Below are 22057 nucleotides of genomic sequence, written 5' to 3' on the forward strand. Positions count from 1 at the left end.
CCAGGGCACTGCTCTATCGGGTCTGGGTCCCCAAGTTGTACTTGAGGAAGTCCCTCCCTATCAAAACAAAAGGTAAGTAAGGGAAATTTATTAAATAATAAATAAAAATATATCTACAAACACAGCCAATAAGGCATGGATAGCCCAGGGCCTCAGGACTCAATGGTATTTTACTGAGAATTGTGAGAAAACCTCAATGCTGCTACACACAGCTGGATCCTCAGAAGCTGAGGATAGAAGACCTGGGAACAAGGATCACTCAGGTTCTGAGTTTACCGTGACTTGCTTCAGGAGGGCTCAACCTACCTACTCAAAGGCTGACTCAGACTAAGTGAGATTATGAGCATACAAATTGTGCATTGGTGGAGATCTACTGCGAACCGAAAGAAAACTTAGCTCTGGGTAAGGCAGAAAAGCAAACTTACAGACTCTCAATATTAGCCGACGAACTCCATCCAACAGGAAGGGCAGACTTCCTCAGAACTCTCAGGAGAAACCCATGGAGGGCTTTTTGCTGGGGTTCCCTCCAGCTCCCAAGCTCTTAACAGTCATCTGTCACCCTTGCAGCTGGTTGGCTGCCTTGCCTCTGGAAAGTCTCGGCCTGCCTCTCTGAAAGTCAGTTTCCTCATCTATAAGAGAGAGCGAAGGAGGTTTCTGCCTATCTGGGAAGGCAATGGGGAATAGGCCGCCATATGAGCACTCACTGGATGCTGCTGACTGTCCGAGGCTCTGGGGACATGGCCCCTGGAATCTCCCAGCCACACAGGAGTGAGCCCAGTACAAAATCAGCAATTTCTCTGAACTCCAGAGCAGTGGAGATGGTCACCACGACCTAGAACTGCTGGTTCTAGAAGTGGCAGAAGGCAATTTCACAACCTGTGATCACACAGCACCAGTCACCACGGCTTTCCCCAGCTCCTCCCAGTTCCCAGCACAGGGTGGCACTGACTTCAGGTTCCCGTCCTCACTCCATTTCTCCTGCGATTCCATCTACATAGAAACTCCCATTTACATAACTACTTTGCACTAACTCCAATAACTTAACCGATTTCTTCTTTTACCAGCTTTATATGATTTTATTCATTTTTACACATAGAACACTAGAAGGCAGCTGCTGGAGTGAAAAGCTGGTCTGGAGTCACAGGAAGTGACTCCAAACTGTGCCAAAAGCAAATGCAAACCTTGGAGCTTTCTGTCAAAATCAGCCTTTTGCCTATCACATGACACCATCTCCATAATAAAGAACAGATCATTCATTTGTTATCTGGAAAACTCCCAAACATATAATTCAGTCAGGGGCCTCATGACCTTCCCACCCTGTCAAAGGGAAGAAAGTCTATAAAAAATGAGGCTTGTGGGAGCAGACGGTTTTGGTCTGTCAACTTTCTCTTGGATTACACCCATTAACTAACATAAAATAATGTGAAATATAATGTAACAGATCCCTATGTCTTTGGAAATTCAAGTTAACCTCACTGATCCTTCAAATTTATATACAATGCACCAAGGGCAACCATTAACTCCTTCGGGGCCCTGGATTTTGCAAGAAAAACAGGTCACTCAATCAGGCCATGCTAAGAATCTCTCCTAGCATTTGGCGGCCTAAATTCAAGGCACCACGGAATTCTGGAGTCACAGCCAAGACCCGAGAGGTCACTGAAAACAATCCCTTCGTCTGAGCTGGAAGGCCACTGGACTCTGGCAGTGAGAGTTCAGGCAGATGAGGGAGGAAGAATTGGAAAGCCCCAGTACCATCCACTCCACCTGCCTAGCGTGCTTCTAATCTCCATGAGCAGACTTAGAGCACTTTCCTAATTACCTGCCTCTACAGAAAATTTGGGAGAAAGAGCTAAAACCACTCCCAACCCATGTAATAGCAAAACCTTAGATTCAAATCCTAACTGGCACTTACTGGCCACGTGATCTTGTGTGAGTTCGTTAATTTCTCTGATGTAAATTCACAAATGAACAATAGGTTCAATCAACGAAGGACCTGGCATTCAGCTGGGAGAACTAAGAAGGTGCCCATCAGACTCACACATCCCTACCACCCTGCATAGAGTCTGTCACAGGACACACTGCAGAGAGCACTTAGGGAGCAAAATTAATGGGCCAACAAGCCCAGATCTGTGTTTGAAGGCATGGTTGCTAATGGCACAGAGAGTGCCAAGGATGCAATGGAATATGATGGCCCATGTCAGATCCCTGATCGGAAACGAACAAGGTAAGGGATTAAGTTTCTGTACTCTTGGTGTAAGAAATCATTCTCATTGCTCGCATGGGTGGCAGGCAAATGAAGATTCAGTATCTACTACACCTGCTCTAAGGTCCTAGTGCAAGTGTGTTTGTGACCTCGCTAGGCTTTCATTCCAAACCTGGCACAAATATTCCTCATAGACTGGCTATGAAATACAGCAATGCACTTAAGAGGACTCAGGGCACTTCTGTCATGACTTTCCTTCTATAATATGGTGGCTTCATCATCTCTGCCCCACGTCACCACCTTCTTGTATTCCTCAGTCTTCCCTCTGATTCTATTTTTTTTACTTCAATGCCAGTGCCATTACATCACATTATTTGTTTTTCTTTATCTGTTTACTGTACTTATTCAAGAGTATAAAGACACTACTTGTTGCTTGTTTTATTTTCTGATCTATCCCAAGTAGGAAAGTAGGTGACATGTAGTCTTTAGTAAATAATTAGCTGAGGAATGAATGAACTGATTCAACACTTATCTGAGACTTGCTATGTGCTTTGTGCTGTGCTTTAGTTCCCCACTTCCTACTATCGGAGAAGGACATTAAACATAACCAAGAATGACAACATAGGGCCAGAACAATAGTAGAGCCTGTAGGCTGCTTATCTTGTCAGACTCAGGTTTGAGCTCCAGTATCACATATAGTCCCCGGAGCCCGTCAGGAGTGATTTCTCACACAGAGCCAGGTGTGGCCCAAAACAAAATGAAACAAGATTACAGAAAGAATCACTAATTCGACCTGTATTGGGATGGAATCAGAGATCCTTATGTCACCTGGACTACTATCTCACAACGATTGTCCCTGCGTCCTTCTACTCTGTGCCCCAATGTTCATCAGTTGCCAGGGAAAAAACATCAACATCAGATTCAGTGACTTCAACACTTCAGCTTCTTTGATGGACTACCAGAATAGGAACAAGGCTGATACTACCCATGTTCTGTGCAGCCCAAAGCTTCAACCACCAGCCTCTGCCTCTAGCCCAAATCCCTCTTTATCCACTCTCATTTCCTCTTGAGTTTGTTGTTTGTTTTTTTTTTAATCACTCTTGGTGGGCTCGGGGGATCATATGGGATGCCAGAGAACAAATCTGTGTAAGGCACATGCTCTCCCCTCTGTGCTGTTTTTCTGGCCCCGCTGTGAGTTTTAAACATGCTAGCTTTCTCTTTCTCAAACATGACAAGGTCTCCTTTCTTTTCTTTTTTTTTGTAAATTAAAAATTAAACATAATTTTTAGACCTTTGAGACCCTACGCTTTGTATGTATAGTAAAGCAAAGACTGAGGAGTTTCACCAGGTGTGGTTTAAAAAAAATGTTTGGGGCCCGGAGAGATAGGACAGCGGTGTTTGCCTTGCAAGCAGCTGGTCCAGGACCTAAGGTAGTTGGTTCAAATCCCGGTGTCCCATATGGTCCCCCGTGCCTGCCAGGGGCTATTTCTGAGCAGACAGCCAGGAGTAACCCCTGAGCACCACTGGGTGTGGCCCAAAAACCAAAAAAAAAAAAAAAAGTTTGGGTCAGAGATCTTACAGTGAATGTTAAGGTCAAGATCAACTTGAACTTGGAGCCTCTGCTGGAAAAGCCCTTCCCCTGGCCCGGCCCTTTCACCTCACTCAGCTCTTCTCCACAAAGTTCCACCTGCTACCTCCTTCCAGAGTCCTCCAGGCTAAAGCGATCCCAGCCATACCATCACTGCACTCCAGAGTGGATGCCATTGGCTTTTTTCCCCTTCCTAGCAGGCCATTGTGTCCTGTCTTCTGTCCACAACACAAACCACAGGACAGCAGAGACTTGGCCAGGTTCACTGCACTGTCCCAGTCATACTGGCAGACACCTGATAAATATTTCTGGATCGCTCGGTAAACTGGGTCTCAAAAGATGCCAGTGTTCCAGGAAGAGGGATACAGATGAAAAGCCAACCGAACTGTTGGTGGGAAGTTCATTTCCTTCTGCTGTCCCATCACATCCAAATCTATGAAACCAAACTTACTTGGGAATGGGAACCCGGATAAGCGTCCCTTCCACTTCTGGGTTCAGATTCATTCCACTTTCTCTTATAGCCTTGACAGCTGCAGCTGTACACTGAAAACCAGATCAAAAGGTAAACAGAATTAGTAAATAATTATTACCAGATGCAAGCCCTCTGTCGATAACTGGCAACCCATCTTGGCAGAACATGGAAACATTTAGTTCTGTTACCAGTAAGATCAGGAAGTTACACTGGTGTAGAGTGCTTTGATCAAGCTGAATAGCAAACTATGTCCACTCCTGATACCAGTGTACCACGAGAAGGAAAAAAGGCAAAGAGAAAGAGAAACACACACACACACACACATACACACAAAAAGAAAACAGCTCTGCTTCTTTGAAAAGATTTCCATGGTTTGAGGCAACGCAGATCAAAACCACAATAAATCCTCCAGGGAGGGGGGCTGGTCTGTACAAAGATTGGTGTAAAGACAGATGAAAGATTTTATACATTAAAAATTCCAGTTGACATTTGACACTCAGAATAGACCAGTGCCAATTTGGACTGGGTAAATAAATTTAGCTCATTCACATCTACACACACACGGACTCCACTCATGTTTCGGGGTGAGCCCAGGGTCTCTGAGGGCCTGAAGTAAAGAGAGGAGTGTGGTTCTGGAGTCAGAACGTGTTCCCCACAAACACCTCTTCTCTGAGGCATGTGCCTGCCCTTCCTATGACCCAATTTAGTAACCTAAAACTCCATCAATGACGCCCTGCCCTGTCCTGCTCTGGGGACACAGGGACATCCAGACAAGGAGAGTGACCAGGCCAAACATAATGGTTGGATAAAGGTGGGACACAATAAAGCCTCCAATGAAGCTGAGCTACAGTCATCACAGAGCTCATGCCCTACTGTCCTGGCTGATGTCCCTGAAGGTCTGCCAGCCCTGACAACTCTTCTCCCAAATGTGCCAGCAGGCTCACTGCAACACTGACTTCCTAAAGTGTCCATCAACACCTCAAGCAACACGATAGCCAAGTCAGATACCCTCCAGAGGATAAAAAGAAAGATGTGCACAGAGATTTTCCTAGACATGATAGTGTGGAATTCCTAAAATAAAGCCTCGGACTTTTTCCCTATGAATTTTGGGTTTAGAGGCTGGAGCGTTGGCGCAAGAGTAAGGTGTTTTCCTTGCACGCGATGACCTAGGACGGACCATGGTTCAATCTCCAGGCATTCCATATGGTCCTCCAAGCCAGGAGCAATTTCTGAGCGCAGAGCCAGGAGCCAGGAGTATTCCCTGAGCGTCACCTGGTGTGGCCCAAAAACCAAAAAAAAAAAAAAAAAAAAAAAAAAAAAAAAAAAAGAATTTTGGGTTTAGGGCCAGGGAAACAGGGCAAAGGGCTGGAAGGGCCCAAGTTTGATCCCCAGGGCTCCAAACACTGATGGATGTGGCCCTGGTGCCCCCCCCCCCCCACTAAGCACTAACACTGAGCTATCCTGGCTGCACAGTGAGTGGGACCAAGAATTGCTGCAAATGGTCCCAGCACCTTTTAACACTGCTTGGGAGCACCAGCACCCCCAAAATGAAAAACCCAGAGTCAATCCACATCAACTGAAATCATCCAATTCTGGGCTTTCCTTTCCTCCCTAGACTTTCTAGTTTCAACAGATCACCCTTCCTACTTTTCCAAGTTTTATTTTTCGATGGAGTTCTTTTTTTTTTTTTTTTTTTGGTAATGACTATTTTTTTCAGTTAGCATAACCAACCCACGGTACAGCATATTAAATCATAAAGTACAAATCCAAGGAAGGCAATAGCTTTACAAAGTTATAAAACTTTGGCAAATCAATATAGTACGTTTTTAATACAATAAAATCATTTTTCTGTTTGGGTCATGTGTTATATACCACAGTGAGAATTTTCACCCCGATGAGGTCATTTTCAGTACCAAATCAATCGGCTTTCAATAGTGATTTACGGAAGAGCAAATCTTAGACAAATGTTTTCAGACCAGACATTTTCTCCATTTACAGTGAGCTCCCATGAGCTGGATCGATGCTTCCTGAGGCAGGAAAATGGGTGTGTGAAGAGGTGGCTAGGCCCTGTTTGGCTTGCTCCAAAGCTGGGAAGACTTCCCAGAAGTGGGCAGCCCATGCCAATTTTGCCTCAGGAGACATGGCATGCCAAGGCCAATCCTGGTTCATAAAGAAACTGCTACGTTTTTGCAGTAAACACTTGGGAATCCTCAAAATCTGGTGGTAATTTCAGCAACACTAATGGACCGTCCCTTTTGAGTTAGAAGCCCTGCACCACTTGGTATTGATCAGAAGTCACAGAGACTTGGTTCAGCTTATTAGAAATTTCTTTTTTTTTAAACTACAACATAGTTGTCTTTCTCAAAGAGCAAATAAATATATCGCCAGTTTGCTGATGCCCGGGGAAAAGGCTGCCATGGCCAAGTATCATTTCTCTGCAAACGCTGCAGCCATCATGGGTGTTCTAATGCTTCCTCTTGCCGAAGCTGCCAATTCTTCAATCTCAGCATTTAATTTATGAATGACCCATTCCACTGCTTCACGACCTTTGCTGGCATTTGAGGAGATGGTGGATGCCATCAGGCCTTCGAGGTAGCTGCTGAGACTGACGCCCTTCACAGCGATGATGGCTTCTTGAGTGAGAATCGTTTTTTCTAGGTGTTGAGGATGTGGTTTGTATATAAGTCTTTCATCTACTGATACCATATTTGTAAATGAAATATTGGTGGATTTCAGCTCCATCGTTTTCTCAACAGGGTCAACTAGAGAATGTTCTTGTATGTATGTTTTGGTTCTTGCCGCACCAATAAGAGACTTGACATGGCTGGCAGGCCCCACTCGGTGCTGAGCAGGTGCAGGCTGTGCAGCTTCCCCGAGGCATCCACATGCCTGCGCAGCACATCCACACCCACCACACTGGGGTTCATGGGGTTCGGGTACTTCTGCATGTCGGCCGTCGACACAGTCTCCCATGGGTGGTCGAAGATGTGCTCCAAGGTCCAGATCTTCATGATGCGGCCCAGGAAGGAGCACTGAGCAGCCACTCTGGCCCCAGCCCAGCCCTCGATGGAGTTCTTTAAGAAGTTATCTATTTAGGGGCCGGAGAGATAGCATGGAGGTAAGGCGTTTGCCTTTCATGCAGAAGGTCATTGGTTTGAATCCTGGCGTCCCATATGTCCCCCGTGCCTGCCAGGAGCAATTTCTGAGCATGGAACCAGGAGTAACCCCTGAGCACTGCCGGGTGTGACCCAAAAACCACACACACACACAAAAGAAAGAAGTTATCTATTTCATTTTTAAATGACCTTAACCCTCTGCAGGTCCATGCAGTGTTACCACAATGTCAAAAAGAAAGCCAGGGGGCTAAAGAGCTAGTATGAGAGTGGAACTGCCATCTAGCCAATGTCAATTTAAGCCCCACACTATGCAGTCCCCCGAGCCAACAAGAAGGATCCCCAGCACCACATCCTCACAGTGAGCCACTGGTCTGAGAAATGCTGGGAGGGGCCCATTGACTCTAGGCACTAGCTTAGGAGCTCCCGAACAATCACATACAGACACACATACATGCATACATAGACACACGACACACACAACAAACCAGAACTTCCACACGATTATGAATCGTGCTCTTAGGAAGCTGTAACAGAATCAACAGTGCATCCTCAGCTTTATGCGATTTGTTCGGAAAATGGTCCGACTTGCCCACTGGGGCTCCCAGAGCCCCTGGCCACTCCCAGACCAATCCCTTCACTGTAGCTGTCAGGAACTCAGGATAAGGTCACATCTCTGAGGACTGTGCAGTGGAGTGAGCACTTCCCCCAAAGGACTCCAGGCTACTGGAGGGCTTAGAGGAGGCTCCCGGCTCCCCAACCTCAATCAAACTAGTTGATTTAGTCCATCAAGTTGGGCATTTCCCCATGTGGGCCTTACAGCCTCCTGGTGGGCACAGAAATCAACCCGGATGGCAGTGATAACCTTGGGTTCAACCGGGCATCACTCCTTACTCGTTTAACAAAGGTGATAATTGGAATCATTATCATTAGTATTAGAGATATACCCTAGGAACACAAACATACAATTAAAAAATCTGTTCCTCACACCAGTATTCATTGCAGCGCTATTTACAATAGCCAGACTTTGGAAACAATCAAGATGCTCTTCAACAGACGAATGGCTAAAGAAACTGTGGTATATATAAAATGGAATGTTATGCAGTGTTGGAAAAGAGATATATTCATGAAATTTTCCTAAACATGGATGTATATGGAATCTATTATGCTGAGTGAAATAAGTCAGAGGGAGAGAGATAGACACAGAATACATCACTTATCTATGGGTTTTAAGAAAAATAAAAAAACATTTTTGCAATAATCCTCAGAGACAAACAGAGGAGGGCTGGAAGGTCCAGCTCATGATATGAAGCTCACCACATAGGGTAGTGAGTGCAGTTAGAGAAATAACTACAAGGAAAACTATCATAACAATGTGAATGAATGAGGGAAGTGGAAAGCCTGTTTCAAATACAGGCAGGGTGGGTAGGGAGGTGGGAGATTTGGGGTATTGGTGATGGGAATGTTGCACTAGTGAAGGGGAATGTTCTTTATATGATAGAAACCCAACTACGATCATGTGTGTAATCAAATTGTATAAAGACATTAATAAAAAAATTAAACATTCAAATATGTATACCTAAGTTCGATATGGTAGGGTGGTGGAGAAGCAGAGAATTCCTGTCCCTTTCCAAAAGGACTTTTAACTCACAGATCAGAAAATAAGCATTCATTTCCATGATACTATCTTCTCTCTGAGAGTCACTCATATCCCAGGGTAAAGAGGAGGACTGACCCACTAGTCACAGCTACTCAGAGTACTGTGTTAAGAAACTTTCTGGGGGCCGGGTAGGTGGCGCTGGAGGTAAGGTGTCTGCCTTGCAAGCGCTAGCCAAGGAAGGACCGCGGTTCGATCCCCCGGCGTCCCATATGGTCCCCCCAAGCCAGGGGCGATTTCTGAGCACATAGCCAGGAGTAACCCCTGAGCGTCAAACGGGTGTGGCCCAAAAACCAAAAAAAAAAAAAAAAAAACTTCGGGGCTGGAGAGATAGCATGGAGGTAAGGCGTTTGCCTTTCATGCAGAAGGTCATCGGTTCGAATCCCAGCGTCCCATATGGTCCCCTGTGCCTGCCAGGAGCAATTTCTGAGCATGGAGCCAGGAATAACCCCTGAGCACTGCCGGGTGTGACCCAAAAACCACAAAAAAAAAAAAAAAGAAACTTTCTGAATACCATGGATAGAGTAGCAATGTCTGTTCCCTGTTTATTTTTTATTTTATTTCTTTTTTGTTTTTGGATCTCATCCAGTGGTGCTCATGGGTTACTCCTGGTTCTGTGCTCTGAAATCACTCCTGGCTGGCTCGGGGGACCACATGGGATGCCAGGACTCGAATCACTATCCATCTTGGGTCAGCTGCATGCAAGGCAAATACCCTACCACTGTGCTATCTCTCTGGCCCCTGTTCCCTGTTTATTTGTTTGTTTGTTTCGGTGTTAACACCCAGTGGTGCTCAGGGCTTACTAACTCTTCATTCAAGGATCATTCCTGACAGGCTCAGGGGTGATACATGGTGCCAAATGCAAGGCAGGCACCCTGCACATCGCACTATCTGTCCAGCTTGTTCTTGCTATTATTGAGCAAATCTATGCTAAAAAATATTTTTAGGGCCCAGAGAGATAGCACAGCGGCGTTTGCCTTGCAAGCAGCCGATCCAGGACCAAAGGTGGTTGGTTCAAATCCCGGTGTCCCATATGGTCCCCCGTGCCTGCCACGAGCTATTTCTGAGCAGACAGCCAGGAGTAACTCCTGAGCACCGCCGGGTGTGGCCCAAAAACCAAAAAAAAAAAAAAACCAACAACAACAAAAAAAATATTTTTAAACCTTTTAAAAAGAGCAACAAAACGTGAGAATCTGGGTTCAAGTCAATTCTCTCAATGCATATTACCATATTGGTAGTGCATATTGGTCTTCATTACAATATAAATAAATGAAAGACCAACATTACCAATATGGTAATATGCATTGAGATCTACATTTATGTCCCTAAAATAAAAAGTCTATGCCAGCAGAGACCTTGTCTATTCGATTAGCAGTGAAATTTCCAACACCTAAGAAAACCTCAGCATGGGCTGGGACTCACATTATACTTGCTGAATGGTTGGGATAAGGAGGATGGAGGATGGAGCATCAAGCTGATGTTCATTTATTTGGGAAGGGGCACTGGGGGTGTTCACACTGGTGGTGCTCAGGACTTAACCCTGGCTCTGCATTCAGGAATTATTGCTGGTGGGCTCAGGAGACCATATGGGATGCTGGAGAGTGAACCTGGGTCAGCCATGTGCAAGGCAAGTGCCCTGCCCACTGTACTAACACTGTCTGGCCCAGATGACATGAAACCTAGGCTACAAGAGAGAGAGGGAGAAAAAGAAAGAGGGAGAGAGGAAAGAGAAAAAGAGAGGGGGAGAGAGAGAAAGAGAGAGAATGAATATGTCTGTCCTAGAGGCTAGCAGGGGAGACAGTAGGGAGGCGGGTGGATGGGAACCTAGTGACATTGGGGGCAGACAATGTACACCTGTGAAAGGTGATGGACACTGGCTAACTGAAATTCAATCATGCACAAAGTGTGTACAGTGTTAAACACTTTGCAACTGTGTATCTCACAGTGATTCAATTATTTCAATTTATTTATTTATTTAAAAAAAAAACCCAAGGCCCTATCACAACAGTGTGACCCTGGAAGAGACACTTCTGAGCCTCAGTTTCTTCATCTGCAAAATGGAATCTAGATGCTTGATTTAGTCTCTGGGTTAAGAACAAGAAACAAAACAGGAGACAGTGTAGATACTCAATACACAGGAGTTTTCTTTCTTCCCTAAGAGCCCTATAATGAGCCTGCAGAAATTTTTTTCTTTGCCTTGCTCAAATCACACTGTGGTTTTTTACTCCCTTCTTTTATTTCCCATCATTAAGTCTAGCTGCAGGCAAGTTATGGAAGGCGGCAACTGTGCATATCATTTATCAAGCAGGACACATGTTAAACAAATGCAACACAGTTTTCTGTCTTCGATGCATCTGGAAAGATTATGCATGTAAATCTGCATTGTGTCACTCCAGTATGACACAGAAATGCTCAGGTTAGAAAGAAAGCCAACCGTGTGTGAGACAGAAAGGAATAACATAAACACCAGGAGGATTAGCTCAGCATTTTGAAGTATGAATGTGGGGTGGGGACTCTGTGAAGAGCTTCTAACGCAGAGGAAGGAAATGTTTAGTTTGAGTTATTTGTTTAATATACACTCCAGATGAGATAAAGGAACTCAAAAGACAATGTAACTCTCACTTCCTCATTCTGTCCTTGGAAAGAATCTCCCCTTTAGCAAGCTTGTAAAGTTGTTCTTTTTTTACCCCAAAACCTACAGAATTTCAACTTGGAAGGGCAGTGACGGTTTCTGTTGAAAATGAAGACCTACTCCAAGAGGAACGGCAAAGATGATTTTTGCCAAAAAACGAAGACCTACTCCAACTTCCTAAGACAAAATTGACCTGTTAATACCTCCTCCTGCCTCCTAAGATGCTCTGGTGGCCATCAGCTGCTGCTCCTGTGAATGCCATTTACTATTTAATAACAGAAGTGGCTGGCTCTGAAAAGCAATCTGCCTGATGAGGTCTTCAAGCTGTGTAATTAGAAGGCCATTCCCTAAATTGGCCCGCAGTGCCTATGGGATTAGATGAACAACAGAGAGGCCTGGGAGGCTCAGAAGGGGCCAGAATGAGAAAGAGTTGACAGTTGCCTTTCAGTCCACATCTCTGTGCCAGTTGTGCCTCCTTCGAATCAGCCTCTGACAAGTGGTCATACACCTGGGAAAATCTCCTGGGAACGGCCATGTGCCCAGCACTGTTCCTTGTGGACACAAGGAATGAGTTCAACAGAATTCCTACATTCCACACTTACAGCATACTGGAAGCAAGAAAAAAGAAAAAAGTACATCTGTAAATAAATGTGTAACTACTAGTATAAACTCGGTAACAGTAGTAATATGTTAGCTAGAGTAGTCAGTGTGGAGGGATGATTTAAGACTGGGCTGGTCAGAGAAGGATCCCAGAGAAAGAGATATTTAAGCTGAGATTCAAAATGAGTGCAGTGGGAAAACAAGAATGTTCTAAGCAAAAGAAACAGTATGAAGGGTGTAGTGTGCTGAAGGAGGTGCAGGCTAGTGTGCTAGAGTGCTGTGTAAGAATGACAAAGGCACAAGACAAGAGAGTACAGAGAGGCGGGCAGGGACCACATCAGGACATGCCTTCCAGGCCATTGTGTTACCACAGTATGACACAGAATGTCATACTCTGACACTGCTCTCTTGACAGTTACTCAAAGCTACTGAGAAGGCATGGAAATGACATGAGCGAGTATTTCAGCTTGCCAGACAAACTTTGCCAGACTTGGGTCTGTGTCTCTAGACTAGAAGCACAGAAACAGACCAGCAGAGTCAGGCAGCAAGAGGCTTCAGACTCCTTCACTCACACTGATGACAATAAAGCCTACAGAAGCAATGGGCCCAAGTCAAAGACCTAAGTTGGCAGTACAGATGGGATGAGAATCAGCTCCTTGAAGACTCTAAACCCAGGTCCATTCCCACTAGACCAATAAGGTAAAAATCCATTTATCCTCTTCATCTAGACTTAAAATCACAGTTATAAGGCCATGATGGTCTAATGCAGAAGTTTTGAAACTTGGGCTGGAGAGATAGCACAGCACAGATAGTAGGGCATTTGCTTTGCAAGCAGCTGATCCAAGACAAACGGTGATCCGAATCCCAGCATCCCATATGGTCCCCCGTGTCTGCCAGGAGCAATTTCTGAGCACAGAGCCAGGAGTAACCCCTGAGCTATGCCAGAGGACCATAAAAACAAAAACAATCAAAAAAAAAAAAAAGAAAAAACCTTTGAAAACCATAAAAAAAAAACAAACTTACCACTCCCTTTCCAGAAAAAAAGTTACTCAAAGCCCCCTAAAAATCTACACTCTTTAAGTGAACAAACAGAAAACGCCCTCCCAATTATATTGTTGTCACCATACCACACATACATAATCCCTATGCCCCAAAATTCTGTTCACCAATTTTTTGTTTTGTTTTGTTTTTTTGGACCACACCCATTTGATGCTCAGGGGTTACTACTGCAGACACCTTACCTCGAGCACCACCTCGCCTGCCCCTGTTCACCAAAATGTAACGAAGATCTTACAGGACGGAGCCAAAGCACAACAGGTAAGGCACTTCCCTCACACTTGGCCAAGCCAGGTACAATCCCTAGCATTCCATGGGATCCCCTGAGCACCACCAAGAACAATTTCTGAATGCAGAGCTAGGAATAAGTTCTGAGCACCACCACGTATGGCTCAAAACGAAAACAAACACATCAACAAAACCTCATAAAAATCTTACATAAAAATGTGCCTTATCTGGGGCCGGGCGGTGGCGCTGGAGGTAAGGTGCCTGCCTTACCTGCGCTAGCCTAGGAGACGGACCGAGGTTCGATCCCCCGGCGTCCCATATGGTCGCCCAAGCCAGGAGCGACTTCTGAGCGCATAGCCAGGAGTGACCCCTGAGCGTTACCGGGTGTGGCCCAAAAACCAAAAAAAAAAAAAAAAAAAAAAAATGTGCCTTATCTGTCTCTGGATATCTGGAAATGAAAATCCTTAGAGCTGGTTACATGGATTACCAGCCTAGAAATTAGTGGCAGGCTAACTGGCTGGACACCAATCACTGCATCATCAGGGGATTTCAGCCTTCAAATGACTTGCTTGACCTCGGCAGCACGAGTTTAACTAAAACAGGAAGAGCGCTTTTCCTGATCCTTAAGTCCCTTCCATTTTGCCCTCTCTTTCATTCCAAGCTGAAGGCAATCCTTCCTGACCTGGCCCAGTCTCCTCTACTCCCAAAGGAGCCAAGGAAAGAAACCCTTTCACCACAACCATCTTACCTCTGGGAAGCTGGCCATATTCACCAGAATTAGCTGGGGAGACTTCATGGAGATCTGGCCAATCTGATTTAAAGCAAGTTTCCCATCTGCAGTGACCACGGTGATATGATCAAGGGACCCTAGGGAAAAAAAATGTAGGGACTTAAAATTCAGAAAGACCATGACAGCCCTGCTTGTGAGACCTGTTCTATTGAGATTTAATCAATATATAGGGAATCTCTTTTCAGTAAGCCAAGACTGAGGGTGGAGTTTTCATAAAGGCAGCAGCCCCATGGGGGAAAGAGCTCTGAAATGTTGGATGAGGATGGAATTATTATTTTTTTTGTTTTGTTTTTGTGCCATGCCTGGCAATGCTCAGGGGTTACTCCTGGCAGTGCTCAGGAAATCATGTGAGATGTTAAGGATTGAATCTGGGTCATCTGCGTGCAAGGCAAAAGCCCTCCCATGGTCTATTGCTCCAGCTCTGAGGGTAAAATCACTTCACAGCAATCAAGATGGTTAACATGAGACTTGTTTTCAGAGGCCTGGGTGGGGTGGGGTGTGTGTGTGTGTGTGTGTGTGTGTGTGTGTGTGTGTGTGTGTGTGTGTGTGTGTGTGTGTGTGTGTGTGTGTGTGTGAAGTTTTTCCTTGTGTGTGTGTGAGAAAGGGTGTGTGTGTGTGTGTGTGTGTGTGTAAAGTTTTTCCTTGTGTGTGTGTGTGAGAAAGGATAAAGTTTTTCCTTCCTTCTTTCTTAACTGAAGTAGTTTACAAAAATATAAATATTCATATGTTTTTGGCAGGTAATATTACCCCAATACACCCACCTCCCAAGTGTCACCATTCTTCCACCATCATCCATAGGACATACTTTGACTCCCCCATACTTGATAACCTCAATTTTGTGGCAAAAAAAATAAATAAAATAAATAAAAAAATAAAAGCAAAAGCGAAACAAGTGCCTATCAGCTCTTTCAGTTCTTCAAACTTCTCAGTAACACTGTTTCCATTCTTTCCTTTTTTTTTTTTTTTTTTTTTGGGGTGGGGACAGGACTTACTCCTGGTTCTGGCTCAGGGATCACTCCTAGCAGTGATCTCTATGTGGCGCTGGCAACTGAACCCAGATCAGCCACGTGCAAAGCAAGCTCCTTCCCTACAGTGTTATCTTTCAAACGCTCCATTCCGTTCTTTCTTCCCCCTTCCCCTCACCCCATTTTGTGGGTGTGGCAGCGATAACTTGGACCACATAGTTGAACTATATGTACTCACACTTACTGTGGTTTTGGTGCTCAACAAGTCATCTGTGTGGCTACAGTATGCCAGAGACTGCACACTTTGTTGTGGCAAAGGGGACCCCAAACAGCTGTGTCACCAGGTGGTCACAGGCACTTAGCACTGAGTCACCAGTCCTGGACCTACCACCTCCACTGCATACAAGAGAATGGGGGAGATACCCACAGACTTAAGGGTCAGATCCCAGAGTTAACACAAGGGCAAAGAAAGCAGAGCCACACCCCAGACTCAGGTGCACTTCCTGATCATGTTAGGAATCTTACTGCAGAGAACTCAGATCTGGCCATGTATCACAACTCCCAGGGAGTTCTTAAATTCCTACTCCTGAAGCCCACCCCCAGATGCCTCACTGAGGAAGGGCTTAGAAGGCTGTGATTTTGAGGGAACCTGGAATGAAGGAATGATGAATAAATGAATGAAGTCTTTCATTCCCCTTTCTTTCTATATTTTATTTTTAGCTTACCACATGCTTCTTAAATGTAGTCATATTTGGACAAGCCCTTATTTCTACCTTGATTTTGACACTTACATCTCTTTTAGAAAAAAAAAAAAGCTGCCAATTAGAAATACTATTTTTATTATATACTAGAATGGTTATTCTGGATCTGATCTTTATTCTTATTTCAACTGTGTAAAAAACTGGCCAACACTTTCAGATACCCACATAAGGGAAGCAAATAAAGTCAGAGTTACAGGTGGTAAAGGGACATTATCTTCGAACTCCAGATAACCCATGCAAAAGAGAAGGAAGAGTGAAGTCTTGCCAGGCACCACTCAAGGGCAGCACATCTGAGATGAAGAGAAAGAGGTGACAAATGGCCTTTAAGTCACTTAAGAGTTGGCCCAGCAAACTGTTGTTGAACTAAAACGGCCTCAAATTAAGTGGAAGTACTCAACCCGGTCCAATGTCATCAGAAGACAGAAAGCTGCTGAGAACATTGGCTTCAATGGGAAAAGTCTCCAGGATACTGAAGACCTGCTTCACTCACGCCCACTGCATCGCCCACCCCTATTGTATCACCCACCGCCACCGCCTCACCCACCCCCACCATTTGGTCACCAGAGGAAACATGAGGGTTTCTTCTGAGTTTCCTGCTCTCTGAATGAGGGAGAAATACCAGATTTAGAGGGTTGTAGAGAAGAAGTTATTTATGGGAGCACACAACTGTGTCCTAGCACAAGCAGGTGCTCGATACACATTAAATTTTATTATTATTATTTCTTGTGCTCACTTTGGCAGCACATAAACATTATTATTATTATTTCTAGACTTTATCCTGTAGTAAGCAAACTAACCTTTTTTGTTGTTGTTGTTGTTGTTGTTGTTTGGTTTTGGGCGACACCTGGTGATGCTCAGGGGTTACCCTTGGTTATGCCTTCAGAAATCGCCTCTGGCTTGGGGGACCATAAGCGATGCTGGGGAATCGAACCGCAGTTCGTATTAGGCTAGCGTGGGCAAGACAGAAGCCTTATTGCTTGCACCACCAGCAAGTGGCCCCAGCAAACTAACTTATTTATTTAACCTAGTCTATTCTCTTTTACCTCGGGATCCACAGCATACACTTTCTCTCTACATAGTGCATGACTTTCTCTGCTCACTTTGCCCTGGTTTATTTTATAACACTTAGCTATAAGAATACCCAATCTCAGAAGTTGTTTGATTTCCTAGACTCAATTATAAGCCTTTTATGAGCTCCACACAGCCTAAGCGTATGTCTATGAAAATGACGATGACCAATAATGACTGAACATTTCTTCTAGTATAACCTCGTGCTAACTGCTTCCTATGCTGTATTTCTCTCTTCATCACCACATCCACTTGTCATTATTATTACCATCATTTAATGATGAGGAAACTGAGGCACAGAGAGCAACTTGGCCGATGTGACAATAGATCTTCTTTTTTTTTTTTGTTTTTGGGCCACACCCGGTAACTTAGCTCAGGGGTTACTCCTGGCTATGTGCTCAGAAATCACTCCTGGCTTGGGGGACCATATGGAACACCGGGGGATCAAACAGAAGTCCGTCCTAGGCTAGCGCAGGAAAGGCAGGCATCTTACCTCTAGTGCCACCATGCCGGCCCCGACAATAGATCTTAATATTGAAGCTTGTGCTCAAACCAGATTTCCTCCCCACTAAGCCATGGTCTTCCCCACTTGGCTTTGTGATATGGCTGGTTCACTCTCCCTTTCCCAGTCTGCCTAGGCTCACCAAAGAGACCAGCATTCTTTTTCTCTGTGACTGAGGACCAGTAAATGAACATTGGCTGAGGGCTCAAGAGGACAAGAATACACATTTGAATAAACCTGTATCTTAGATGGCTACTGAAAACAAGCACCTATCTTGGAGACAGAACTTGCTGGTAGAATCCAGAGAGAAAGTACAGCAGATAAGGGGCTTGCCCTGCATGTGGTTAAATCTAGGCTCCATCCCAGCACCCCTGACCCTGCCAGGAATGATACCTGAGTGCAGAGCCAGGAGTAGGTCCTGAGCACAGCTGGACACATTCTCACATTACCCCACCCTTCCCCCTAAAAAACACAAAACAGGGCCCGGAGAGATAGCACATAGGCGTTTGCCTTGCAAGCAGCCGATCCAGGACCAAAGGTGGTTGGTTCAAATCCCAGTGTCCCATATGGTCCCCCGTGCCTGCCACGAGCTATTTCTGAGCAGAAAGCCAGGAGTAACCCCTGAGCACTGCCGGGTGTGGCCCAAAAAAACAAAACAAAACCAAAACAAAACAAAACAAAAAAACACACAAAAGAAAATTCTGACAGATGAAGGGATAAGAGGAAAAATTAAAGTGCTGGTTCAGATGGCAAGGAAGGAACGGAAAAATCTGGGAAGGAAAAAAAAGGATTGACCGAGTTCAGCCTGATTCACCCAGTCTCTTCACAGCCCGGAGCTCTACACATAACATTCCACACACATAACTCTGAAGAGAAAGAAGCAAATGGGAAATGCCAAAGGGAGACCTTCTGAAAAAGGACCCTAACGCAACCCTTCCTGCTTTGGCACGAAATCCTCTGCTCACACAGTCCCACCCCGGGCTTTCCAGTATGTAACTGTGGGGTGCCCATTCCCTGAATCCAGGCTGAGTGAATACATCAAATCCTTTTTCCCTCAATCGTCCCCAGGGAGGATCTCCCTGAGCCTCACTCCTGCCCCTCACTTTCTCAGAGGTTAACATTTAACAAATTACACTCCCAGCCTCTTTCCAGGCCCATCATCTTTTCAAGTTCAACAAGCTCGGGGCTCGCTGGCTAATTTTAAGTATCACGTTTCTCCCCGAGCTCCTCTCAAACTGCTCTCTGGTTTCTGCTGTAGAATGTTAACAGGCCAGAAAGCACAGGGGAGACAGAGCACTTTATCAGCTTCATACCTAAAATAATAAGCAAGCTTAAAGCAAACAGTTGGGAGAAACTGAGAGGCATGCTCTCCCGTGAGCAAAGGCAACGCTGCCTCAGTGCAAAGGCTGACAAATGATGAGACCCAAAGGTCTTCTGGTTTCCTATCGGATCTTGTCTCTGGCACCAGTGACTTTCTGCTGGTATTTATCAACAGAGCTGAACAAGCTCCCACTGACGAGCCCAGCCTAGGTGGGAACGGGAGCAGTGCAGACCCTCTTCAGTGCAGAGGTCTCGTCAGAGGGTCCCAGGCATCAGAGGGGGTCCCACTGACTCGAGAATGATGACAATTTCCACAAGGCCAATTTAACCACAATTGGATTTTTCCTGCCTGCCTGCACCATTAGCTGACAGCTGACTTCTCCTCTCACATCTGCAAACAGTTCTCCCAGACAGTTCTGACATTTCCCACTTAAAAATGCCATTTTCAGGAAGTTATTACCCAAATGGAATCTTCCTGGTCAAGCTCGGGGGCACAGAAATGCTTCAGGTGTGCAGGTTTGCAGTTATTTGGTTGCAAAATAGGGATAGAAAAGGCCAAATAGGACAAATTGGAAAAATCATACTGAAAATGCCAGTTAGGAGACAAAAACAAAATAAAACACCAAATTATTATGGTTATATATAATAAAGCTTCCTTTTTCAGAGTACAATTCTATGAGAGAAGACCACATCTTCTTTGGCTTGCCACGCTGTGCGAACATGCCTCTGTCACAGAGACCAATATTGGTTACATTGCCAAATAAATGCCAACTAGGAGCCAAGCATTGTATGGGAGCCATTACACAGGCTATGTCACTTTAATTAATTAATTTATTAATTTAATTAATTAAGATCCACCCCAAAGTTGGAATCAGACGTGAGGAACTGGGAATCACAAAAATAAAGCAACCAGCCATGGTTACCAGTTATAAAGTTGGGAACAAAGCCCCCCCCCCTCTGGGAAAGCCAGGCTCTTATAAAACCCACCTTCCCAGAACTCTGGTCTGGCCACTAACCTGGCGAGGTCCTTATGTTGACAGTTTTATTGAATGTATCCTTGAGCGCTTCTATCACAGACTTCATTTCTCCGTCCACCTCTTCCAGGCTGATAATATCTTCAACCAAAGCAGTGTTAAGATTCACTCTGGTTTGGGGCTGTCCTTTCCCTTTGGCTAGAAAGACAACATCAAAGAATCAAAGAACAGCTGAATAAACAGAGAAAATAAACAGTCTATTAGGCCCAGAGAGAAACAGTACAGCAGAGAAGGCTCTTGCCTTCTCGAATAGAGCTGATATAGTTTGATCCTTGACACAACAAATGGTCTGAACATCACTAGAAGTGATTGATCCCAAAGCACAGAGCCAAGAGTAAGCCCTGAGCACAGTCAGGTGTGACATGAACTCAGAGGGAGGAAGGGGGAGAAGAAGAAGAGGGGGATGGAGGGGTTGGGAAAGGGGAGGGAGAGAGAGCATTTATCTACCTTTTATATGTGGGCAAAAGAAAAATAAGATTAGAGAACATGGTTATTGAAATGAATAGAGCATTTTTGGGTACAGCTGGGTTTGGATCCTTAGTCCCAAGAAGTGATAAGTGCTGCTTGGAACCAATTCCCAAGGCTCCCCGCAAAAGTATTTTAATCTTTCAGATACAGGGACAGGGATTTGGAACAAATATTCTCCATTAGGTTGATCCCAGCTCCACAGCCTCCAGACATCACTGAGTGTTCCCCTGAGGCCGTGAGTGTAATCCAAAGAGGCTCTCAGGCACCAAAGCATGACCTGCAATACTCCACAATCACAATAAAAATGAACAGAAAAATATCCAGCCAGAGAACAGCACAGTGGCTTGGGTCTTTGACTTGCACGTGGCCAACCTGGTTCAATTCTCAGCATCCCAGAGGTCTTCCGAGCCTGCCAGGAGTGATTTCTAAGGGCAGAGCCAGGAATAATCCCTGAACACCACCAAGTGTGGCCCCAAAACAAGACAAAACAAAACAAAAAATCCAAAGGGCAGTTGAAAGTCAGAAATGCTCAGGATTGGAGAGACAGCTCAAAGGGCTGCAGCAGCACCTGCTTTCCCCCTCCCCCAGATTTGATCCCTGTTGGTGCTGATCCCTCAGGCGCTGTTGGATTTGATTCTTGAACCCTGAATCAGGAGGAGCCCCAGAGGTGTGGCTTAAACCATCACTTCGAAAAAAAAAAGTTGAAGATTCTCAGAATTTTTTAATCTAGTCATGCAAAACATATGAGTTAAAGATTCTGTGCCAAAGAGATAGCACAGCAGTAAGGCAATTTGCCTTGCATGAGACCAACCCAGGACAGACCTGGGTTCGCTTCCCAGCATCCCATATGGTCTCCCGAGCTTGCCAGAATCGATTTCTGAGCGCAGAGCCAGGAGTAACCCCTGGGTGCCACCAGTGTGGCCCAAAAAACAAAAAAAAAGTTAAAGACTCTAAACTTTTTTAATACAGTCATTTAAAATATATAGGTTTTTTGTTTTTGTTTTTGGGCCACGCCCAGTGGTGCTCAGGGATTATTCCTGGCTCTATGCTCAGAAATTGCTCCTTGCAAGGCAAACGCCCTACTGCTGTGCTCTCTCTCCAGCCCCTAAAATACATAGATATAAAAAAAAAAACTTAACTCATCGAAAGTTTATCATGTATGACTAGAAAGGATATAATCCTAGCAAATACTAACCAAAAAGGTGGATATAACTACATTACTATTGGAAAAACAGAATATGAAGACAAAAGTGAGTCATTAGGAAAAGAAACCACTTCATAACAATGAAAACAATCCCGAAAGACAGAATTCTAGCCTCAAGATACACAATAATTTGATTTTTGATCAACAGAATGAAAAGGAAGCCTGGGTGTGGGGTCACATGGTGGCTCATACCAGCCTGCAAGCATGAAGCTGGGGAGACTGTGTGTGGGCTCCACACACCCTTCTGCTTGCCTGCACATAAGCCCACCAGCTCTGGAGGGCCAGAAGAGAGTGTTCCACCAGGGGCCACCCAGACATGAGTGTGGCCCCAGGGAAGCAGCATATATGACTTGAGCTGGAGCACCACAGCTATGACATGAACGCTAAGCACCCCAG

At 45.0% G+C, this 22057-nt stretch overlaps 2 protein-coding genes across 2 annotated transcripts in view; both read right to left on the reverse strand.

Annotated features, from left to right (window-relative positions):
- Positions 1 to 22057, reverse strand: part of MRRF (mitochondrial ribosome recycling factor) — a 62294-nt gene that overhangs the window by 33273 nt on the left and 6964 nt on the right. Inside the window, exons 2-4 of the mRNA XM_049773076.1 lie at positions 19972 to 20127; positions 14298 to 14416; positions 4243 to 4334 (exon numbers count right to left, since the gene is read on the reverse strand). Of these exons, the coding sequence (XP_049629033.1) occupies positions 4243 to 4334; positions 14298 to 14416; positions 19972 to 20127 (367 nt within the window). The remainder of the gene's footprint in view (positions 1 to 4242; positions 4335 to 14297; positions 14417 to 19971; positions 20128 to 22057) is intronic.
- Positions 5969 to 7320, reverse strand: LOC126008806 (PRELI domain containing protein 3B-like). The gene is given in 2 exon segments (XM_049773078.1): positions 5969 to 7085; positions 7088 to 7320. Coding segments are annotated over 2 exon segments (582 nt in total). The 5' UTR covers positions 7275 to 7320; the 3' UTR covers positions 5969 to 6690.

The sequence above is a fragment of the Suncus etruscus genome, chromosome 5 (assembly GCF_024139225.1).
Source record: "Suncus etruscus isolate mSunEtr1 chromosome 5, mSunEtr1.pri.cur, whole genome shotgun sequence".
Lineage (NCBI taxonomy): Eukaryota > Metazoa > Chordata > Mammalia > Eulipotyphla > Soricidae > Suncus > Suncus etruscus.